The 26,011-nt window shown below is 36.3% G+C and overlaps 1 protein-coding gene and 1 long non-coding RNA gene across 2 annotated transcripts in view; one reads left to right on the top strand and one right to left on the bottom strand.

Moving 5' to 3' along the window:
* LOC115445020 (kalirin) overlaps positions 1 to 26,011 on the top strand; it is a 198,876-nt gene that overhangs the window by 65,786 nt on the left and 107,079 nt on the right. The window contains 4 exon segments of the mRNA XM_037443954.1: positions 9,176 to 9,436; positions 9,839 to 10,000; positions 10,526 to 10,608; positions 13,838 to 13,934. Of these exon segments, the coding sequence (XP_037299851.1) occupies positions 9,176 to 9,436; positions 9,839 to 10,000; positions 10,526 to 10,608; positions 13,838 to 13,934 (603 nt within the window).
* Positions 4,255 to 5,293, bottom strand: LOC115444899. Its single transcript, XR_003938767.2, has 2 exons — positions 4,753 to 5,293; positions 4,255 to 4,479 (listed from the first exon to the last, which is right to left on the bottom strand). It is a non-coding gene; the product is annotated as an uncharacterized LOC115444899 (long non-coding RNA).

The following is a 26,011-nucleotide window of genomic DNA, read 5'->3' as shown; positions in this document are numbered from 1 at the left end:
TAGTCTAAGTCCCTTACTTTGTCTCAAACTATCTTAATAACAAATTTCATCTTAATCCTTTAAGTAGTTTTTGAGTTTATCGGTTTCAGTCAGACACATAAACGCGTGTAAGCATTATAAAAACTATATAGTACTGTAATTTCTAGAACTATTGGGCTTAATAATAACCATGTCTGAAGATGTTAACCTGATGTACGCGGGGAGTCATAGTTTATACACGCTATTATACTCACGGACTCATAGTTTATACAATTAAATTCCAACGTGTATATTATTTGAATCTACTTCTTTAACACTGTCACAAGAAAATTCGCTGTTAGGATAAAAATCTGACTATGATAGCACCAGCAGGATTTGCTTTTGTCTGACTTTTGCTACTAAACTCTTCAATAATAAGTAAAGACTTAATTGGCTCGATAGTCTATATGTGTAATGATATTTCCCATACACATTAATACAACTCGTATATATTTAAGTGGACTTGATTTTTTTTAAGTATTGGATTCATGTAGGTACTTATCCTGCGGAAATCATAATTTACAAATTGGACGTTGATACGCAAAAAGGAACCAGCCCACAAAGTGACACTTTTGAGATAATGTAGATTAGCGTTTAAATCGTATTTTTAACCGACTTCAAAAATGGAGGTGGTTATCAATTCGAAGTGTTTTTTTTGTTGTATGTTTGTTACCTCAGAACTCGCTGATTTATCAACCGATTTGGAAAATTCGAAAGAATATCTCTCCAGATTGGCCCCATAATTTTTTTTTCAACATCGCTTCAGTAGTTTGGTTTTAAAACTAAAAAACTAGAATAATTATGTCGTCCACGAAAACGAAATCGAGAATTTAACTTTCCTGTGACGTTTTTAGTTATGTTTTTGCGTTGAGTTTGGTTGAGCGTACTTCTCACATACTTATACATATAGCATAACACCTTTTCCCCGTGTCAGGGGTAGGCAGAGGCGTATCATTTCAGCGTGATCGTCGTACTGTGTGTGAAACATATCAGTTGTGTTTTTGGGTTGGGTTTAGTTATACATATATGTACATAGCATCACACCTTTCCCTTTTTTAGGGGTAGGCAGAATTGTAACACCACAGCGCGATAGTTGTACTATGATCGAAATATATCAGTTGTGTTTTTGCGTTAGGTTTGCTTGAATCTACTTCTTACATATATATATATATATATATATATATATATATATATATATATATATATATATATATATATATATATATATGTATATATATATATATATATATAGGATCACACCTTTTCCCCTTTTCAGGGGTAGGCAGAGGTATAAGATTTCAGCACGATAGTCGTACTGCGAGCGAATCACATTAGTTGTGTTTTTGCGTTGGATTTAGTTGACTCTACTTCTTAAATACATACATATATATAGCATCACACCTTTTCCCCTTTTCAGTGGTACTCAGAGGTGTAATTCCTCAGCGCGATAGTCGTATTGTTAGCGCAACATAACTACGCCATCGAGACGGTCTATTTTTTACTAACACAAAAAAGCAAAAAAAAATAATTAATTGTAACAAAAAATTGTGGAAGAACTACAACAGATGCTAAGCAGCCTTGCTTCGGCCTCACAGCGAATAGGTCTAACAATGAATCTGGATAAGACAAAACTTATGATCAATGACCACCTAGATCCAAGACCTATCGTTGTCAATGGCCACCTTCTCGAAGCTGTTTCGGAATACACCTACCTTGGGCAGATTCTGCAATTAGGAAGAAACAGCCTTGAGAGGGAGGTTAAAAAGAGAATCCAGCTGGGCTGGGCCGCATTTGGCAAACTGCGTCGGGTTTTCTCGTCACTTCTACCACAATGTCTGAAAACGAAGGTTTTCAACCAGTGCGTCCTACCTGTCATGACCTACGGTGCCGAAACGTGGACGCTCACAGTACGGCTGGTCCACCAGCTCAAAGTCGCTCAGCGAGCTATGGAACGTGCTATGCTCGGAGTTTCTCTGAAGGATAAACTTCGTAACGAGGTCATTCGTCAGAGAACCAATGTCACCGACATAGCACACAGGATTAGCAAACTGAAGTGGCAGTGGGCAGGGCATATCTGTCGAAGAACCGATAACCGATGGGGTAAACGAGTTCTTGAGTGGAGACCACGGCTCGGCAAACGTAGTGTAGGACGCCCTCCAGCTAGGTGGAGTGACGATCTGCGAAAGGTCGCTGGTAAGAACTGGATGCGACAGGCCGAAGACAGGGTAAAATGGCGTATATTGGAGGAGGCCTATGTCCAGCAGTGGACAAAGATATAGGCTGATGATGATGATGATGAACAAAAAATTAAACCGCCTTCAAAAACCACTCAAAACCAAAAAATAATTTCACATAACAGGTATATATTGGATAACAATTTTGGAGTCGGTGCCTAATTAAAATTGCTAGTTAAGCTATATTTGTTGCATAGTCCATCTATGAGCTTAATTTCTTTCAAATCAATTAAAAGGAGTAGATTTGCGTTTACTAACAAACATACACAGTGAAAGGTGTAATACCAAGCACATGTATGATGTTTCATATTTTTCTAAAATTATTTTTTGCTCAATATATTCTATTTTATATTTTGTTAATGAAAAGTTCAAATTAACATATTTTTACTAAGGTGTTTTTACTAATGGAAAATATAGACCTTATAGACTAGAACTACTATGGCATACTCCGCTCATTTTAGACCATATTTTAGGTTGGATCCTTTTTGCGTATCTACGAATAATTGTGACGTACTTAATTTGAGCCCAAAGTATAACATATGGCTTATATGAAATTATTCATTAAGTTATATTGAACAGCGGTTTGAAATTTTATCTTTATACTGGACACAGCGTCGTATTAAATTTTAAAGGCCGAAATATCCATGCATATTAATTATTTTTACGTTTTTCTTTCAACTGCGAGAACTAATCACTAACTAGACGTGAATTTAAATTCTTTATTTGTCAATACTTGTTTAGTTACCCAGATTAAAGGTGAAACAAAATGTATGAAAAATGGACCTTAAGCTATAACCTTAACCCTTAAATTCATAATGTAGGATGCAGACTACAAAACATTCTGATGGCTGAATAACATGCGCCTTTGCCTTGAAAAAAAAAATATATCACCGGTCGATCAAGAACAGCGGGGCTATTGTGTATCTCAGTTGACAACGAAAATTGATAAGCACTAGCCAAGGTGTTCATCAATTAACTGTCAAACTACTGATTTCGTATTGACCAACACCGGTGGACAACTCGCGGTGCTCATGAACGTTGATAGGCACCGGTGACGTCACGGTGGATATCGATAGCGGCGATTGCTGTGTAAATTTGTATCCATCGGTATTGTCTAAGCAAAGTTGACATCAAATCGTTAGACACTCTATTTGTCAAAATTTTTCTGAAAGCCACGAATCAAGAGCAGTGTTTTTGCCTCGGAAAGTGATTAACACTATTACTCGGCCATGTAGCATAGCGAAGTAGTTAAAAAGAAATGTTATAAGAATTGAGATTTTTAATTTGACAATATTATAATCGCAAGTTTTACTTTATTTATACGTGAGTGCGAGTATTTGTTGATTTTTTATATATTAGGTACCTAGTTATGTCTCCGCTATTGCAAATTTTTTGCGTTTTACTTAAGAAAAAAAATAGACTATTTTTAGAGAGACGCCGACGCCGTTTCTAATATCCTTACATATTACAAAACAAAGTCCCCGTCGGGTGTCTGTCTGTATGTTCGTCTGAACGCAACAAACTTAAAAACTACCGAAGAGATTTCTATGAAATTTGGTATACAGAGATCGGAAGGATTTACTTTTATCCCGAGGAAATATATAGCGGGATATTTATCCCGGAAAAGTCTTGTATCCGGTCGAAGCCGCGAGCAACAGCGACTAATCTATAAATATTATTTTAGTTTTAGTAGGTAATACATACTGTATTACCTACCAATATATAATTGTTAATTTTGTCTCTAAAAACAGCGTAAATTGTTTTTAATTATTGTTAGTTGGAACACAATGTATTACACTGACATTGTTATTGTTTGATACTTTATAATATTATCCCATGTACCTACCCAATATGGCATTGCAAATAGAATTTCATAAAATAAATGAAAATCTCTTGATTCTCGATTAAATGATGTAGGTAAACATAATTCTTTAAGAATGTTTATTAAAAAAAACACTCAATACATATGTATCGTTATTAGGTAATGTAAAAAAATACAATGCACATTAGAGCAAAATTATAATGCTATATACAACTAAGCTAACATATAGAACCACTATCTATAATCTATTAATTTTTTTTGAGGTGTATTGTTGTTATCAATTATATTATTAGTGCACTAGCTCTTTCCATGACCATCGGTCCACAGCAATCCTTTTCAAGGCAGCCATTTACTCCTCAATATCGAGACAGGCTCAAATCAAGGCTTCTCCTTCAACTCGACACTCTGAAAATTATAAAAATTAACAATATTATATACCTATACATATTGTGTACAATGCCAGAATATTTATCGCAATAAAAAACAAATCAGTTTATAATTCAGTATGGCACTCAGCACGTACTTATACAACTATAGGTTTGATAGGTTCTCAAATGGAATAGTTAGTTGGTCAAGTGCTTTCACCCTTTTTATTACTAGGTGCATATGGTACAATTATTTACAATGTTATTCCTTCAAGAATTAATTGTATTACGCATAAGTAATATTTACACTTACTTCATTGGCCTAAGGTTCTTAAGACGTTATCTTCTACTCCATTAAACTTAACAGCGATTGATTCCCAAGTTTGTCTAGTATATTGACTAGATTAGTGGCCCATTGAAAAGCGATCCAAAGCTTTGGGCCTCCACAAATTCTAGAAACAAGTAGCAAGTCTGTCCTTGGGAGTATTTTCTTCCATCAAACATCTCGAGTGTAAATAAATCGTAACTTAAAAAGAATTTAACCACACGAGCACAAACACTTATCGTATTTATAACAAACTACACAATTGTAAGTTAATAATAATATTATGGTTCCCAGTCCACAAAGTTATTATCTAGTTTTTAACGCGTAGTTAACCCGCCAAACGAAGATGGCCAATTCATCCAATTAGTTTTTACGTATCATAGGTGTGCATAACTTTGTCGCATAATGTCGATAAAAAAGTAGAGGTGTCAAGTGGTCCGCCGATAGGCACTCGTGCGGGTTATAGCTACAATGTCATACGCAATACCGATGGATACAAAATTTCAGTTGACATCAAAGTTCGGTTGACATCGATGTTTCGTTGGTCACTCGAGACGTCAAAATTAGCCAATAACCCTGCAGACTTTTTTTTTAATTCTTATGTTGGCAGTACTGAAAGTTTATTTCAAATTTAAATTTGGCTGCTAAAACTTTTTGGCGGGCTGCGATTTGAAGAAGTTGTGATTGAACTGATTTTGTGAACAGATTTTTTTGGATTTTTCAAGGTAAGATGTGCTGATTTATTAGTATTTTTGCTTTTATAAATAACAAATATTGAGTAGAGTTAGTAAAACTTACAATTGTAGTAGGCATGACCACAAATCTTGGAAATACTTTTATGTAGGCCATATCCTACACTATGCATTCAGTACCAAAGTAGATGTTTTATGATATTGTATGAGATATTTATAACAAAGGTACAAAATTATACTTCAGATGGCTAATCGAAGATGGACTGATTCTGATGATGAAATAAGCGCCTATTTAGTTGACTTAGATGGTAATGAATCAGAAGATGGGGCTGAAGAAGAAGAAATTGAGGAAAATGATGAAGAGGTGCAGTTTTATAGGGACCGAGACGAAATTCGTCGAGTTTTGGAATCTGAACCAGAAGAGGCTGATGATATTCCTTTCGAAGGCGAATCTCTTGGTCCTACGTACGTAGACCCCAGTGAAGTCTGTTCCAAGGGGATCTTATGAAGAACAGATGACCACCTATGATGGTACAGATATTTCTGTAACCATGTGGAAAAATAACAAAATAGTTACTTTGTTATCGACTTATGTGGGAGTTGATCCAGACAAAAAATAAATAGATACGACAAAACTAAAAAAGAAAAAATTCTAATTGATTGCCCACAGATTGTCAAAGACTACAACTCCCACATGGGTGGCGTGGATCTCCTTGACAGTTATATTGGAAGATACCATATATCCATAAAAAAAACAGAAAGTGGTATATGCGATTGTTCCATCACGTTTTGGACCTTGCTATGATAAATTCATGGTTAGCTTATAAGAAAGTTATGTCACAAAAACCTGGATTTGGTGGGAAGTTATGTAACCTGGGCACCTTTCGCCTAGAAATAGCTGAAACCCTTTGCCTTTTGGGGAAAAAATGATGTAAAAGGGGTAGACCAAGTTCGTCATTAGAGCATGAAATACAGGCGAAAAGGAAGAAGGGTGTTTGCCAGGTTGCACCAGTAAAAGATGTTCGCCTCGACCAAGTAGCCCACTGGCCAGTTTTTTCTGACAAAAGTAATAGGTGTAAAATGCCTAAATGTACTGGATTTACACAAACAATATATGAGAAATGTAATATCTCACTTTGTTATAACAAAAGAAATAATTGTTTTAAAGATTACCACAATAAATAAACTAAAAATAAAATCTGATTGTTTTAATTTTGAGTAAAATCATTCTATGTATAAAGCTACTTACGAACGTACCTTTTTACTTGGAATGCATAATGTAGGCTGGATCCTACAGAGACAAAATGAAGAATTTAGTGGACTAAGACTTCTCAAATGTTTTTTTTAGTATTTTTCCAGTAATTCCCAGACCCTGAAACGTCATGTACATCATTTTTTAACTATAAATAAAGGGTTAAAGAACAATTATAATCAGAATTAAAAAAAAATACAAACTTAAACATACATCTATTCAGGTCCGGTTTGAAAAAATAAAAAGCAGTTTCTATTGGGCAGAAGACAAAGTCTTAGGCCGCATTTTGAACACATAACAGTGGTTTGTCCTTTAATGCATAACTTGCACCCCCTCTTGGTACTGAATATTGGGAAATGTCCAATCTGACACAAGGTGTGGTATAACAGGGGCTTTAATTGTTTTACCTGGAGTAGGCCCTGCCGCGTCTAATTCCTCTAATGAACTCTCCTTTTTGTGCCTTAATATAAATTGGTTTGAACAGATATCATACCCAAGATATCATAGGTATAAAAGCATTTAAAATATTCTAATGGGGTTTTGGGTGCTTCTTCTGAAAACTTTTTGTCAAATATACCTGCACAGTGTTGAAAGCTTTTGTTCGTCCACGTTAATTATAAGAGGTTTTAGCGTATAGGCTTTGGGCGTGTAATTACAAGCCTTAGTCGTTTAGATCGAAAAGACGACGCTACAGATGATGATAAGTTTGTTGTATGTGAAGAGGCTATATTTACAATGCATTTATATATAATGCACGGAAATAAAACGGATGTCGATGGCTGTATAACAATTAGTGACGGCTGTTGAATCATTGGCGATGGCAAAAGTGGAGACCCAGTTACTGCTGCTTGAACGGGCGTAATTTCTTCATCGGACAATAAATTAAGGTTTTCAAACGACGACAGTAACAAATGCAGATTAAACGGTGAATAACTCTCCGACCTTGCTATGGAGACGGGGTCTATTTCACTATCTGAATCTGAAATCTCATCTAAGTCTGATTTTCGACCGAACTTAGGTACTAAAGCAAAAAAAATTTTCGCTCGGTACCCTCGCCATGTCACTTGTTTCACGGTATTCTGCGAAGAAAATATGCATTCACCACCAACACTAAGCATAGACACAGGCCTGTTATAATCTTCCTTGCAAAAATAGGGGCCCGGTAGTAGCACTTCTAGTATTCACACAAATATTATTAAAGCGACCATTAAGCAAACGTTTAGAAAAATGAGCAAGACTATAAACTGCTTTTTTTACAGCAATAACTCACCGTCAATGCATGCGGAGACACGTACAAAGCTAATTCATGAATTAGCCCTATATATGGCAATGTGCACCATGAGATACATAACATGCAACATCTAATTCTGTTATAACTTGGTGGTGTGCACCTTGAGATACATGCAAAAACAAGATTTGTTTTTTTATACAGTAATCAACATATGGTGTGAAAACACACTTGATACACATGTTTACTTCGTAGAAAATATAAAAACAATCGTACTCCTTAAATATCCGCATAGAATAAAAAAAAATAACAATATTCTTACCTCCTTGCATGGAATCGTGTCAATTCGGTAAACAGTTTTTGGATTCAAAATTTAACGGTACAACCAACATCATCATTCTAGGTAAAAAATCGTTTGGAATCATGCAAAATATAAATTGTTATGTGAGGTTTCATTTCATTCACTTTATTTTCGAGACAAGGATTTTTTAAAGTTGACAGTATCTGACGAGATACATTGTCAAGAAAAGGGTTAAAACAGAACGTCATAAATAGGTAATTTTTAAAGTTTAATCACGGACTAAGGATACATAAGTATATTAGTTTATTCTCAAAAGATAACCTTTTAAATGTAATTTCCGCTAACAAATACCTATTTCATCAGAGAGTAGCAATTTATTGTGTCCATAAATTGCTTAGATTATCAAATAAATAAATCAACAAACGTTATTCTATTCGCTAAGTTGCACTTGGTACTGTGGTGCCACTTTAGTATAAGTAAAATATCGTAATATTTAACAATTTTCTTCTAACATAGACATTTGCTCTAATGACTAAATTCACAAAATACACAATCACATATTTTGGACACAGGTATCTGAAAAGGTTTTACAAAAACAAATAAGTAACCTGCACATCAAAACAAATCGCGCTAATTGGTTAACCTGAAGCCGCAAATTGTCGAGTTACCCTGAAGTATACAAACAAGCACGCATACATGTATTACGTTACTTCTAAAAGGTTATAATATGCACTATCAATATCGTTGAAATATTTATTTAAATTAATAAATATTAGAATATTTGTTTCAATATACTATTAATATTGTAGTTTTATAATGTTATTCTTTTATTATTTTTTATTAATTTGCGAAAGGTAGCCCGGTAGAAATCCGCTTATATGGCCGTCTCGCCATGGAATTATAAAGTTTTATCAACGGAATATTTTTTTTTTATCCAGGACGGCCTTGAGGTGATGCTGTCCGTACCAAAGAAAGCGAACGACGCGATGCACCTGTCGCTGCTGGAGGGCTGCGACGTTCCCATCAACAGTCTCGGGGAAGTGGTGCTGCAGGACTCGTTCCACGTTTGGGACCTGCGCCAGATTATCAAGAAGGGCCGCGAGAGGCGCGTCTTCCTTTTCGACTTGCACCTGTTGCTAGCAAAGGAGGTCAAAGATTCACACGGAAAAGCCAAATACATTTACAAGACCAAGTTTATGGTGAGTGTATAGTCAGGGGATCCTATTCCGTCTATGGGAGGAAATCCTTCTTTTTGCAATTACGGCTGTTTTAATCAAAATACAGTTTTCATAGCCGTATAGATGAATAGGATGTCTTTTGACTCTGTTACCGACATGGCTATCAAAGCTGTCCTTTAATTAGAACGTACGTAATTGCAAAAAGACAGATAAAGCCCCGTAAACGGAATAGGGCCCCATGACTATATTTTGTTTTTCTCTTAGCGCATTCATTTTGAGTAGGATTAGTAAAAGTAATAAGCATTAGGTTTTGTTTTTATTATTTTGTTTAGTTATCTAGATGTGTCACTCGAAGTATTTGCTATGTCGCTATTGTAAGTATTTTGTTGTCCTGGACGTGGTTAATAAAAATCTGTTACGTAGACATCGGAGTTGGGCGTGACGGAGCACATCGAAGGCGACGAGTGCAAGTTCTCGGTGTGGACGGGCCGCGAGCCGATGGCCAGCGACTGCCGCATCGTGCTGAAGGCGCCCTCCCTCGAGGTCAAGCAGACGTGGGTGCGTCGACTCAGAGAAGTCATACAGGTGGGCGTGCTGTGTGTTATCGATTTAAATTCAATATAATTGGCACAATTTTCCTGTTTTCCATTAAGTGCAAAAAGGGAATTGGAAATTTATTCGCATTTGATATTCAATAATACTGTTTGTTAAAAAAAATGTATTTTACTTATAATTCTATACAGCCGGTTATATTAACTCTTTGGACCTATAAAAATCTATTGTAGGCTTATAATATCTCAGATCGTCAGCGTCACTTGTACAGTCGATAATATGATTGGTATCGAGCAATAAATTCGTCGATGGACGAATACAATGTTATAGCGCGATGTCGAACTACACGTAATTGTTACGCGCCGCGACTTGTTACGATCGGAATAAATTTGCGCCACTTGCGCGCAACGTTTGATGATAATAAATTTTTGTGTATGGAAACGTTCCGTTCCGCCTAATTAGTCACCGCAATCAACGAAGTTTAGTCGGGTTTTGCGCCTTAACCGTGTTAAGTTAATTATTGGTGCCCATTTAAATAGTGTTTTTGGTTGTGTGCAGGAAACATATTTCTTCAATGGACCCCTCCAACCCCCGCGCAGCCCGGCCCGAGTGCGACCTACCAGCTCGCAGCGATCTAGTCGGTACGTTTGTCGTTTACTGATATTTATGCAATATCACAATATAAGTAGTTTATTCAGAATCATACTATTGTAATATTGGTATTACGTTCTTAAATAGACTGAATGTCAGTATTAAATAAACTTAATATGTTTCTCTCGTGGCATTGTTATCTGACGTCATAGTTGTAAGCCATGGTGCTCCTTTCATACCTAAATTACAATTACAAGCATCTTACCTACAATGTATCGAATGATACAATATTTTTAACATAAGAAGAATTAATTATTTATATTTTATTGATTTTATTCGTATTAACAATTCGTAATAAAATGTTTGGTGTTTAAATAATTGTGATATTATTGCGAATTTATGCCCTCATGTCAATCAAAGCCTTTGCCTTATTGTTAAGTTTGGCCAAATTAGTATTGTTAATAAATAAAATGCGTAATATGTTCCTGTGATGATTTTTGATTGTCCTATATCAATTTTATTTTCTTGTGACAACTCCTTAAGTTATTAAAAGCGGCGTTAGATATTATGTTTGCCGGTAGCAACAACACGACATCATCATCATCATCATTATTTATTTATTTATATTAGGGACAAACAGTGGTAATTACATTAAAACAACTGAACCTTACAAACGACTAACAATATTTTAAATGCATTACCTTTAGTTGCCACGGCATGCATTGATATGTTGGAAAAAACAATTATAAAATATAAAATAAGTAACGTTAAATCATAAAATTAAATAACAAAAATTAAACTGTACTTAATGTTAAAAGCTTATATTAAATAGGAACATAATGACCTTTACCTTCTATTTTGTAAATTATAAATTAGTTAGATAATACCATCATTCAGAGCCTTCAAAACCTCAGTTTCAAAACATCTTAGTGAACTGTTGAACACGTCTATTGACTGGCCAAGAGAATTATACATCCTGGATAACCTGGATAGTACAAAGTTGTATTTAAGTTTGCTTCTAGCTTGTTTTGGATACAAAAAACCCATTATCAGCCTACAGCTGTCCACTGCTGAACATAGGCCTCCGCGCTAAAGCGCGCCACGCTGCTCGGTCCTCCGCTCTACTCATCCAGCGTCCACCGACGATCCTACGAATGTCGTCGGACCAGCGGGTCGGAGGTCGTCCTACGCTACGCTTACCGAGACGCGGTCTCCACTCTAGGACTCGTCTGCTCCAGCGGCCATCGGTCCTACGACAGATATGGCAGCCCACTGCCACTTTAGCTTGCTTATTCTCCGAGCTATGTATTTTATCCGCGAGAGAGACACATAACATAGCTCGCTCCATCGCCCGCTGCGCGACCTTAAATTTATGGACTAGCCTTACCGTCATCACCGGTAGGACGCAATGCTCGAAGACTTTCGTCTTCAAGCATTGTGGAATCGTCGACGTAAAGACCTGACGAAGCCTGCCGTATGCTGCCCAGCCCAACCGAATCCTCCTATCAGCCTCCCTCTCAAAATTGTGCCGGCTTGGATTGTCTGGCCAAGGTAGACGTAATCCTGCACAACCTCGATGGGGATGCCGTCGACAGATATCGGCCCCGGCACATGTTCATTGAACATAACCTTGGTTTTGTCCAATTTCAGGCCGAGACCAACCCGCCGAGAGGACTCACCTAGGTCGTTCAGCATTCCGCTAAGCTCTTCTAGCGTCTCTGCAAAAATTACTATATTATCTGCGAAACGAAGATGTGAGATGCGCTCTCCATTGACGTTGACGCGTCGTGCAGTCCAATCCAGAGTCTTGAAGACGTCCTCCATCGCGTTGATGAACAGTTTTGGAGATATTACATCTCCTTGTTTCACCCTGCGACGGAGTGGAATTGATCTTGTTCTCTGGTCCTGAACTTGCACGGTCACCATCGCAACATTGTAGAGGCATCTCAGCACCTCAATATATCGCCAGTCGATATGACATCGCTGCAAAGATTCCAGAACAGCCCAGGTTTCGATGGAGTCGAAGGTTTTCTCGTAGTCCACAAATGCCATACACAGCGGCTGATTGTACTCTTCGGTCTTCTGTATAATCTGCCGAACAGTCTGGATGTGGTCTACGGTACTGTAACCTTTATGAAACCCTTCTTGCTTCGGTGGCTGGAACTCGTCAAGTCTAATGGCAAGGCGATTCGTGATGACCTATCCCCTTCCTCCTAGTCCTATCACCCTTCTTGAAGAATAAGACCGTTGCACTCCTGGACCACGCCTCTGGTGCGATACCCTGGTGGATGATAGCATTAAAAAGCCTCGCCAAAGCTGTAAGCAAGGGTTTGCCTCTAGCCTTGAGAAGCTCCGTAGTAATGCCATCATCACCAGGGGCTCTACCGTTTTTAAGCTGCCTGAGAGCCGCACTAACCTCGCCGACGTCGACATCCAGGATGTCCTCGCTGAAATGGCGCGTGAGAGGGGCCCATGGATCGTCCACACCTTGGGCCGCAAGCTTTCCCGCCATCGGAGAGTACAGGTCTCCATAGAATCTCTCCACTTCCGCCAGAATCTCAGGGTGATTCTGCCTTCTGCCATCTTCAGCTTCGTCAGATGACAACACGAAATGGTTTGTTTAGTTGCGCTAACGATGTACAATGTACAGTCGTGTAAACAAAAGTTGTTAATAATCTACTAGCAACTTAAACATGATGTTTTCCCCTTATACATGACTTTGTTTTAAACATTCGAATATTCTGTTCGTTTTTTTCTGCGATGAAAGTGTGTATAAAGCGAATATCGATGTAAACCCAGAATTGACTGCCTTTCAATTCAAATACGTAATACTCAATACTTATGACCCACCGCAACGTGCACTATCGTGTTCCAGTACGATCAAAACATTTCGTCGCAAACAAATAATACCTGTCAAACTAATATTGGCAATTAAAATTTACGGCGATGTACTAGTAGTTAAGGGCAATCGTAAATTGTCATTGTAATTGAAAGTGCTAAGTAGTAAGTGTTGCCATTACTTTTCAAATTGATTTTATCGTGTCTACTAGAGAAAGGAATACATTAAATAGTTACGCATACAGCGCGCGTATTTGCTCCACTAACAGAAGTATATGTCAAGCTAACTGGAATTTTCGATATAAATGAATGAAAATTTTGAAGCGGAAATTGATCTTAAGTCCTTCTTTTTGCTACCGGATCCTTTCTCGCTGATGTGAAACATTATGACGGTCATGTATCGCTGAAAAACACGAGTGAAATGGTATTTTGTTTGTGCAGGGACTTAGAAGATACGTCATTGGATGAGGCCACGGAGAACTTGGACAGGAACTCTCTTGCATCGTTCGGCAGCGGCAACACTACTGACTCAGATAAGGTAAGTGTGAAATATCGACGACCGCACATTATTCATACAGCCACAACTCCTAATATTTAATTTTCTATGCGTTCAGCATCCGTTATAATGAAAGTTAGTGATATTTTAAGAGGCATAGTTTATTAATCTATTATTAGTTTGTTTTATTATTCTCAGGCTACCTAATAGAGTACTTAGGCGCCTGACTCTGTGTAATTTTGTTATCTTGTTTTGACACTACTTTTTTGTATTTGGCTTAAAAATAGCAAAAATAAACAAGTCTTCATCATTAACTAATTAAATACCTCGTATGAACACTAGAAATATATTATTTCCGTTACGCAGATAACCCTCTTTATTTACAGCGGTTCTTAAAAATAGTTTTTAATTCCCAATATACCTAACGCGTAGGTATGAGACGAGTGATATTGTTACGTGCTTGGGTTCTCAATAGACAATGACAATACCGATTGTACCTAAAAAAAACGAAATGCTTTTATTACCACGAAAACACAAATAAAAAACTTAACACAAACACCAGACCACGCAAATTAAAACCACAACAGTAAAGCACTCAAATACACTAACGCCCAAATACTCAAACGCTACTTAAATATTTAAGATGGCCTCACGGATTTAAGCATTCGTTATCTTTGAAATTCGTATACTGAAACGTCACTTATTTCCTAACCTTAAATTTAAGGCGACGAAGGTTTAAGGTCTGCTTATTGATTCAAACGGTATTCACAAACCCTGCTTAAAGTTTGACAGCTATTTAAGGCCGCCTTATATGGCTGTTAATTGAGATTAATTTGAGAGTGCTTGCGACTACTCTCAAATGTTTACGCTAAAATATTTATTGTTGTGTTAGTAGTTATTATATTCTCTTTCGATTTAATAAAATGTCTTTTTCTTCACTATCGAAGAAATCGAGAGAAATTAGACATACGCAGTGTATTACGTTATTTGAGTTTTTTTTTATGTTTCATAAATTATGCTGCGTGAAACGACACATAAATATCATTTTAATAAAATTATGTAAACGAAAACAAACTTTTTATAATCTATAGCAAATTAACTGCTCCTCAACTGAGTTTTCCGTAAAATCTTTTAATGTACGTTTGAGAATGCCATTTAAATTAAGTAGCCTGTTAAATTTAAGTAGGCCTCAGACAAGTTGGTTGGTTGAGTAGCGTTTCAGTATTCGGGCGTTAGTCACTATGAAGCTATATGCAATCCACGGTATTCGCTTTTAAGTCACTTGTACTTCGCTCTTGAGCGCGTCGCAAACAAGACGGACTCGTGGCGGCCGCGCGCGCTCTTTTTGTACCCGGCCGCATGTACCGTGGATGTTTGTGAAACATTCTCGAAAGATTCGAAATGGCCCGACCTTTTCTGACCAACTCTAGTGAAATTGAGGTCAGTTATCAAGTTTCCTGACATTCTAGAAACATCAAAATCTTTGAAGAACGTTCTATCACCTATATCACCTTCCAAGTTCAGGTAGGCACTCTCGGCTAGTGCCTATGGATGTAACAACAATATATATTGTATTGGCTAGTTTTTCATCTTTTCACATCGTTCTACGTGTGACGGCAAAATACAGCCGCTTCCTGCGCCGCGTAATGCCAGTGATTTTTCGACGTTATTTACGGGACATTTAAAGTTATGGCAGCGTGTCACGTCGTTGTTAGAAATAAAATAAGGCCCTAAGTTATAAGATTAAATAGGGTGTTATGAATATTGTATTATAAAACTTAATTCATATTACATGTTTAAGGAATTGAAAATAATAACCTAAGTATGAGCATTAACAATCTTGTTGAATTAAGTAAGATCTTGTAGGTAATATTGCATTCTCGAGCTGAGCTTGTTGTAAATTGTTCCGATCCAATAAAGTAAGTCAAGATCTTTTTAAAGTAAATTAATGTTTCTTATATCAATAGTTAATATCTGCAATTATTGTTAAAACCTTTGATTATAAACATGTCTAGATTAACACTTGAAGTAAACGTATGGAAAAAAATAGAGGTGAACTGTTCACCTCTACGTTTAATTTCTGCGCTCAATGCGCTTAAAGCTGTCACTACGTTCGCACCTGTATTTACCAAAATTGACATTGTTTAATAAAAATAATTTTATCAAAAAATTAAACCGCCTTCAAAAACCACTGAAAACCAAAAAATAATTTCACCTAACAGGTGTACATATATACTGGATACCAATTTTGGAGTCGGTGCCTAATTAAAATTGCTAGTAAAGCTAGATAAATACATTGACAAATATACGAAAACAATGTGCTGCCAGCATACAAAGTCAGCAAGTCAGATCGTCGCCGAAGATGAACACACTGCCGCAGCACAGCAAATGGAAGCTATTAGTTTTGCTGTTGTAAATACCTTATAGTGTCTTGAAGTCAGGCGTACATTTCGTGCCACTCGCCAGCTAGTATGAAGTTGTTGTTGTCCACCATAACCTCACAAATTTACCTACTCTCGCCGATAAAAACTTTTCACACACTTTAAACCATCATAAAAACATTTCACTAATTTACTTTGTATTTAAATGTTTAAAATAACAAAAAAAACTTTATAAACTCAAATACTTAAAAATGTATCACTGGCTCAATCAAAACAAATAACTGATGTTGCCAGTTCCGAAAAAAAAATATTCTATGAAATTACTGCTCAAAATGTGACAAAAACTTTTTGATACGTAAAATTGTAGTGTAAATACATTACAATAATTATAATAATGCAATTACAATTAAAGTAATACTAAAATCATCAGAAAATATTAACAATTTAAAAGATTAATAATTTAAATAAGGAATATTACGCAGAACAGATGTTACTATAATAAAAGTAAGTTTAACTTGGCAACCTCGAATTTTATACAGTATCTATGCAGGCAAAAGCCTGGGTTATTTTTCAGTACTGATTGATATAGAAACCTACTACAGCTACACACATGTGGTAGAGTTTTAGCCATATTCTATCCATGAGTGTGAGAGAGAAGGAAATATTGATGCAAAAAGCCTCGTAAAACCCAACGACAGTGAGAGTGTTGAATATATTTTGTGTGCGTGTTTGGTATTATGAACAAAATGTGTGTATATTGATTGGTATGGGTGTAGTAGTGTGTGTTAGGTGCTGTAGTGTGTTTGTAGGTGCGCTCGAGGCGAACCGATGCAGTGCAGCGAGACAGCGCGGGAATGTTTTATATTTTAAAGAAAATTGTTTTATAAAATTATGATTATTGTTTTATATTCCGTTTTGTGTACTTAGGTAAATAATTTTAAGGCAAGCCAGGCTTTTGGGCTTCTATGAAAGTACCGCCACTGTTCTATAGGTATTTGCCGTAATCGTTTGGCCAGATTTTAGAAAGCTGTAGTGAACGACACCGGTACTAGTCCATCAAATACTCAAAAGTAATTTATTTTAGTAAATTTTCATTGCGACGACCGCTTTCGATTTATCGTACAGGATCCACTCATCCACATCACAGGTAATGATTCGATTTAGAATCCCTTCATTATTGTGTCAGGTGAGCAATGTAACATAGTATTCCACGCATTTTTGCTGTTTTTATTCACTCAATTAATGAGTTACCCACCTTTCAAGTTTTTTAACTATCCTAATTAGCTTCAAGTGGATTAAAACTCTTTTATTATTGACACCGTAGTCTGCAGCTAACTCTGAAGTGGTTTGCGATGGATTGCACGGGGTTTGTTCTGAAGGTCGAAATTTCCAGAACGAAAATGTGGGAACCAAAAACGTACCGTGTTATGAGTAAGGGGGTTAGTGTAAACCTGGATATGAGTACAAATTATCAGTTAAATCATTTGTTGTTCAAGTGAATGAATAGATTATAATGGTGACGTTTTAGTTGTCTTTTTTCTTATACTCTACTTAAAGAGCTTTAGCACAGCGTGTTTAAAAAGTTTGGTTAGACGACGATTGAAGTTTTAGCGCTGCAGAGAACTTTAGTTATAACTCCAGATTAGGAACAAATAGTTTATATGGACGTTCGTGTGTATAAAATATACGTGAATGGTTTAATTAGATAATTTTTTACTTAATGTATTGTAAAAGACCACCCAGTCACTCCTAGAGTCCCTGGACTTCAGACCTTGGTGGCGATAGGTTGCGTGCGACTGTCAATCTTGGCCGACTGCAAATATCCTTGTGAGATTGTGATAATACATCAAGCGGGATGTAATAATGATGTATATATACTTAACGCATTACGTGCGATGTTCGAATTTGACAATTTATATTTCTTCGACCGATCTGGATTAGCTAAAGTGAGAACCTGTGTATTCAAAAGCATGTTGCGTTACTAGAATGAATATTGATACTTGATGTTCTAATAGAAATAATGTAACAAAGTATCAGACTACCAGAACTAGGGCTTAATCAAAATGCTTCCAGATTGCGAAATTCTACAGGAAAGATTTACTCTTAATCTGGAACTGTATTGAATATTAAATAGTCTCGCCGAGTAATTGCTAGCGATGACATTGCTATATTGAGTATTGAATTGCGTTACATGATATAGCTCCTTTGAGGATCCCAAGTTGGATAGGATGGAGTTTGACGTAATTGATTGAACCGAATGTAATAACATGAATACGATACGCTTTACTACCTTGTGAAGTGGTTGTCCTGTTTTGTCAGTAATTAATGGATTAATAATAAAAAAAATCGACGGAGTTGCGACTTGTACACCTATACTTTTACTGAGCTAATGTCAGTCTTATGCCGTCATAGAGTTCATCACCATAACACAGCTCATGATCGTGAGAAAATGTCAAAAGTAACGAATGATATTTTTACAAAACCGAACTCAAACTTCACTTCTTCCCGGTTATGCTCTTTTTGTAAACAGTAGGCAATATCTGGTTCGTATCCAATTCCAAGTATATTTAACAAAAATCCCTTTGACATATAAATATGGTGGACATTCCCATTCGTCCGACGGCAGTTATTGCGGTCTAATATAAATTCTAGTAAAACATCCACCTAGCCTACGGAAGCAATATCGCAACTGTTTGAGTTTGTCTTTACCTCGTTCCGTTCGTTTCTGTATGCTCGTCCGATGTCCACGCTTCGTCCGCAAGTTTCAATTACTTGCGCTATAAATTAGGTTTTGGACCTCGCCAGTTCGGTGTTGTACTATTGTTGAACCATTCTATACAACTTCAAAAGTGACTTAACTACGGACGGGGCGGCGCTTACCAAATTAGATTCCTAACAATAAGTTGTGTTTGTTTAGTTAGCCTTTAATTATATAGATTTTCGGCTTGTTTTGTCATACTGAGTTTTTAGGGAATTTTTATTCGACATGTTGTTCTATTGATAATAGTAGCATGTCATTTATTTATTAAATGAAGTAAAGTAACTTTCCTATCATCAGATGGAAAAGCTATTCTATTAAAATTTCGTTATAATTGCTCTACCTTTTTAGGAGTACATAGGAAATTTTTATTAAACATTTTTTTTAATTTTTATTTTTGCTAAAGCTATTCTAATTTAGATTTGTTTAACTTACGATTGAATTTAACTACATCATATTCACATAATATCGATAATTATGAGCGTTACAAGCTTTTGTTCCTGACTACGTCTTCTATAAACTCTTTTTTCCTGGATTAAAATGTAAGGAAACGTGATACGTTCAAATCCAGGATATTGTGTGCAAAATGTTATCACAATTCATTGAACTATATATGCGTTAGACTGGTTGCGGTTTCTTAACAAGTCATTTTTATTTTTTTTACATTCGTAACGTTAAGGAGTACAACCCTGGATAAATAGGTAAGCCTGTATGCGACAACAAAAATATATTTGACGTCTTTCAAAAAAATTGTGAAATGGTAAATATTAGTGAAATGTTATACAATATTATGTTTCATGCAAAAAGATTCTTTATAAGAATAATAATGTCAAGTGATGCGTAATTTACAACCACACTGTCACACTAATTGTAAGTATGCTAGATATTAAAATACGGTTATTTTTTACATAATGTTCGGTGTTACACCTATTGATCCAATGTTATTACAATTATCGATTGCAGTGACTATTAAATTTATTAAACACATCGAAAAAGCGCACTTTTAAATTATATTCTTTTCCTGTATACGATGCAATGTATAAACAGATTCTTTACAGGGCGGAGGTAAAATGCTCCAGGTGCTAAAAGTGAATTGTTTTTTTTTTTTTAATATAGAACGGAAGTCTTTACATTCTTATTTGCCCTGTAAATTGTCGCTTGTATTCTGACGGGATTTAGGTCAACATTTGTTCTGACACAGGCATTGGTTGCGAAACCTTTTGATTCAGTCTGGTGTTTCTGCTCGCTCTTAGCGTATTCTAGATTGCCTCCGGTGATCATTAGCCATGATACTTTTACTTTAATTTTCTTTGATATATTAAATTTTTTAAGACGTCAAGTGTGGTGAGGGCTGATAAACAAATTTTTCTTATTGTTTTATTATACACAAATATATACACATATATATTAATTGTTTTGTACATTTTAGAATTTTGTCTCAAATATATGAAATATAAAATATTTATTAAAAATATATGTAAGTCAAAATAAATTTCTTTATGTATATGTATAATAAAAATTTCCTATGTATGTACTCCTAAAAAGGTAGAGCAATTATAACGAAATTAGGTATTATTTTCAGATTAGCTCAGCAGGTGATTATGTAGTTTGGTAGCGACTAGACTACCATAAATTACCTGGCTATAAATAATTTAATTGGTGCTAATCGTACAAAGCCGAAACGGGTTGACAATAAAATTGATTCTTGATATTAATTACATTACATTCACCATAGGAATCACAACATCAAGCTGGCTTTGATTTTCTGTGAGACAGTAGTATTACGGTCAAGTACAAGTGACCTACCGATTTATGCTGTAGAGAGTGGTTCTACCACTATTTAAAAAAATGTCTCGGTTTACCTTTTTTAGTATGTTATTTTCAATGTTACAAACCGAAGTGCCGCTGCGCTTAAATCTGCTCGGCCATTGTCTAGACTCTACACTACTAGAGCACAGTCAAGCATCAAAGAGTGCTCGTGATGAGAGGTGTCCACTGTTTTATGAATAGGTTTTTTTCGCGTAAGTCAAGTCGTATTTAATATAGCACCTCGTGTAAAATAAATCGTACTATTATCGGTAATCTTGTGAAAACCGGAAGCAGACATTTAAAGCCTGGCTCAGTTGGAAATAAAATTGTTTCTACTACCTTGCACATAAAGATTTCTAAATATCTTGATAAATTTAAAGTTTTTGAAGTACAAGATTGAAAAAATAAGAAAATGCGTTTTAAAAAATCTATGTATACTCGTATCGCTAAAAAATGATTGTGTCATCGTTGCTGACAGATCCAGTTGATTTGTATTATAGTTGGGAAGCAGGCGAGGTTGTTGCGTGGCATTTGTATCCGTACTTCTGTTCGACAAGCTTTCACTTTCTCTAGAAAAATATAACTATACTTTCTTACGATGTTATGTGTCCTTATTAAATTGTCTTTAGGAAATGTTATTTGCAATTCACCTTGAAGAATCTGTTATTTCTATAATATATGTTCCCTAGTATGAATTAATAAAACATCTCGGGATCTTACAAAGAAATAACATTTTTCTAAATGTTTATAGGACCGAAAAATAGGCTCTGGATTGTGACTTAAATTTCTTCGTTGCACATTTCACAAACTTGTCCAATAGAGTTTAAAGCAGATCACTGTGCAGACAACCCGAAATTAGCACACGGCAGTTGAAACTAGCCGCTATGGCTGGCCATGACGTGTTTTTCTACAAAGGCTTCTTTCCGTTTATAAATAACGTATTTTTTAAATAAAATACAAAATTCTATAACTTTTTTTCTTTTGAAGTCTTGCGCAATAGATATTATTTCCAATATCTTTTATGTTTATTTTATATTGTACCCATCGTTATTTTTTTAAAAGAACCATTCTTCCGTTACTTAAAATAGAAAAAATATGTTTCAACTGTTTACCCGGAAAACATAGTCTTGGCAAAATTAGAACGCAAGGAAATAGATTCTTGTCTATTCATTACTTTATGTGACGCGATCTGGTCATAGTGAGCATTAATATCGCAGCTCATCAATTTATCCAGCCGCTTGCCTCGCGCGGCGGAGTGTAAACTTGTAGCGTTTTTATATACTTTGAATAAAATACAGCGAACTGCGTTGCCTTTTTAGGTATTCGGTAATCAGTTATATATAATTCGCAGAGCACTTTAGGTACACCGTAGATAATTCAGTGTATTTGTTGGGTTATGTACCTCAAAATGAATCTTACTGTGTTACTGTGCGCGAGTCAAATCGTTTTTTTCCCGTGAGTTTAAAACATTTCGAACGATACTTAATACAAATAAATTTGGCGTAGGTAGTTCGTAATCTTTTTGCCAAGCGAGAGTTTTCTATAGAAATGAATAAAATTATTCAACTTCTATTTTAATTTTGTTTATCTAAACAATGTTAATGGAAATATAAATCATTATTTTACGTACAAGCCTAGAAGCTTTTAATCTACATGATTATGCCAGCCTCATTGTGTCCTAAAACTAATTTAATAAAAAAGGAAACATTTTATGTCCTTTTTAGCTTGCTTACAAATTTAGAGATTTGAATAGCATCTTCACTGTAAGGTGTAGCCAAAATTGTTTGGACCATACCCAAAGCTATAATATTGACTTTTAAATCCTCTATTGATGTTTTTCTTTCTGCTTTGTATCGGACACATTCCAATAACAAATGGTAAACAACTACGGATCCACATAGCTCACAACTGTGGCTACTAGTTTTCTTCATTAAGAAGTCAAACTTGTTCAATGGTATGTGTCCAGATCTTATTTTATGCAATGATTGTTAAGCTTTTGCTTATTTTAATATTTGTCAAGTAAGAAGCATGCAGAGTTTCACATTGCATGGTACTATACCAAATACCCTTTGTCCGAGAATTTATGTCAGATATTCGGTTAATATTTTATAATAATCAGTCTTATATTTACTAAATATTAAAAAAACACGGCTTTATAAATGACCCATTTGTAGTTGCAATTTTTTAGTGCCCAACGGCATTGAGAAATAGACATAGGGCCGTTGTGATTGGTTATTATTGTTGTATTTCAATATTAGCCAATCACAACGGCCCTACGTCTACGCACTGCGAAGACTGCCATGCTGTCAGCACTGAGAAACAGACTTGTTATCACAGCCTTACTCGATCGTTCGATAAAACACGTCTATGAATAAGGGGGTTAATGTTTACCGTTACCACGGTTATATAATTTATTATTCGGAGTTTACTTTTGTTCAATGTTCTAAATACGCTCTGGAGGCGTTGTTCAAATTTCGATACAAAATTTTACTTACATGAAACGATAGCTTAACGTATACTATTATGTGTAAATTGTTGCTAGTAGTCCAGTTTATTTTTTGTTACTTTGAGAGTGGCGGAGAAATTCCACCAATGCGTAACGAGCATACAATCGCCTTTTGTATTCTGTTTGATCTCTTAACTACACGACTCCAATTTTGTGTGCTTTTAACATTTAAATCATTTATATTTCTTATGTAAGAATCTATAAAGCTATGGCAAGTGGACCTTTGATAATAAAATATTCATGAACTATAATTTATTGATATTATCGAGACGTCCCACTTAGTAAACTTTGACAAACTGAATTTAATTGAGTCTAAACATTGCAGTTTCTCTTATACAGCATAGACCAACTGATACTAAATTCGTAGAGGTCAATGGCAGATAAAAGACGATATTCGTAATGCGTGGGTGGGCCCTGGTTTCCTATTTCACTATATTTAAAAAATGTTTGGCTCTACCCGTGTCTTGTGACATGGTTACCCCCGATCGTGGTTTAGTAAAATCTTTTTCTGTTAACAAGTTTCAATGTAACATCTTTTTTTTAATATCGATTACTTGATCCTTATGTATAGTTTTAGGATAAAAAATAATAGTTACACGTCATCTATGTATACCTATCAAATTGTGCCATTTATACGCTTGTAAGAGATAAGAATTCAAGCAAAGAAGCAACAAATAGCTCTTACTTTATTGCCTAGTGTTTTGTAATCAATCACACCGGCGTAGCGCGGCGGGTTTGTTAAAAATCCTAACGTTCTCTCCAGTTGTCCTACTCTAATAATTATTAACATGAACATATTGAGTCTACTAGAAACTAACATACTATGTTTGTTAGGGTGGTGAATAGTTATTCGAATCGAGATTCGGATCTGTGTTAGGTCTCTTTAATTAAAGGCCGTAGGGCTGATTCCGTCCCCGTCCACTTAGCGTAGGTAGAGCCACTATGCTCCCCCCGGCTGTTTGCACACGTGTATTCACTGCCCGCAGCTTTATTAACTTTAATAAGCAATGAGATTGGACCGTGGACAGGGTGTAAGTGAGGCTTCATTATTAGAAGCTGGCCTACTACCTTGTCAACATAATTTGAAACTAGTTTATTTTTAAATTGTATTTGGATGGGTATCAGCATATTATACTACTTTTATTTTTATTGGAATACTAGGCAGAAGCTGTCGCAGGGCCACGTTTGGTATTTACATATCTCCTAGAATAACGGGACTAAAAAGCAATACATATGTATATTTACCGTCATTCCTGCTATTCGCTCGCTTTTCCAAGCTTTCATGTATTTTGACGCGCGCTCGCCAAGGGCAAGATGACGGTATCGTTGTGGCGATTACTTCTCCTTCGGACGTGAACGGATTAGGCGCGTCCTTCGCACCGCTGCGGCCAGAGCCTTGCCAGAATAAATTCGGAAGTGTAGCTCGATACGGAGGCTGCGTAGTGAGCGGGCAGGCGCTCGACGACGCGGTATCGGCGCGCAGAGCCCGCGGCAGTGGCTATAGCGCCGCGCGTCGCGTCGGACGAGGCGGCGTCGCGACACCGCCCCGCCGCGAACACGTGCCGGCGCGATGAGCACTACTCCGCCGACCGCGCCAACCAAACACAAGAGCCGGCGCAAGATATCGCTGCCATGGTTCAGACAGAGTTCCGTGAGTGCGCCCCACGCGCCCCTCTCTCGCCAGCACACCATCGATACGCCGAGCTCCTTCCACGCGCGCCTTCTCAAAACCAACCGACAACGACAGGTGAAGCGCCGCATAATGGAGTGCAAGAGCGCATATGCACCGGCGCAACCAACCCCCTCCGCCTCCCGGCCGTCCCGGCCGCGCGCATCCCCTCAAACGCCATAGACTAGGCGCCGCAGTCACTCCCGCGCTTGCATTCGTCCTGCATTTACAGATTCAATTCATCAACTAGCTGTCCTTACACACTTTCATTTGTAGTCTCACTTATTTCACGTAACATGTCTGTGTGTACATCAAGTGTAAAATAATTTCACAACACCGATTTCACACAACAAAACTATTCTCATTGAATAATTGTTTTGAAATAAACCTCGACGGCTGCGGCTGCCCACTTTTTTTTAGTATAAACAAGGTCGTCAAGGTCGACATGGAACCTTAATAAACACATATAATAATATGTATACATATTACATATGTGATTTTTTTAAGAAGCTTTTTCTCTGGAGCAGTGCATAATTCTCTTTGAATCGAGTTAATAAAAAATATTATAATGAAAATTGTGTCTTGTTATTTGGTAATTTACTTTAATTTGGTGATAACTTACGTGTTCTAATTAAAATAACAACTGTATTTGTCTTATAACTTAGTGCCATAATTTGTTAATTTTTACTAGTACATGATAACTATTTACGACTGTACCATTTTACCATTATTCATATGATTGTCTGTCGCTATCAGAGAAGCAGTAACAATTTTATATCGTAATATTTATATTATTACATACTCTATATTATTATATACCCTAATTTGATATTGGATTACTGAATCGTAGTGAGACACGCAGGTACCGCCTGATGTGTAAATATGTGATACTCAAAAATTTGGTTCGATTAATTCACCAGCCGCTATTTTTCAATTCTTTCGCCCAAAATATTAATTTAGTGTAATCACTGTATCGTTACAACGCGCAATATGTGA

The sequence above is a fragment of the Manduca sexta genome, chromosome 27 (genome assembly GCF_014839805.1).
Source record: "Manduca sexta isolate Smith_Timp_Sample1 chromosome 27, JHU_Msex_v1.0, whole genome shotgun sequence".
NCBI lineage: Eukaryota > Metazoa > Arthropoda > Insecta > Lepidoptera > Sphingidae > Manduca > Manduca sexta.
This window is presented reverse-complemented; position numbering and strand designations above follow the sequence as displayed.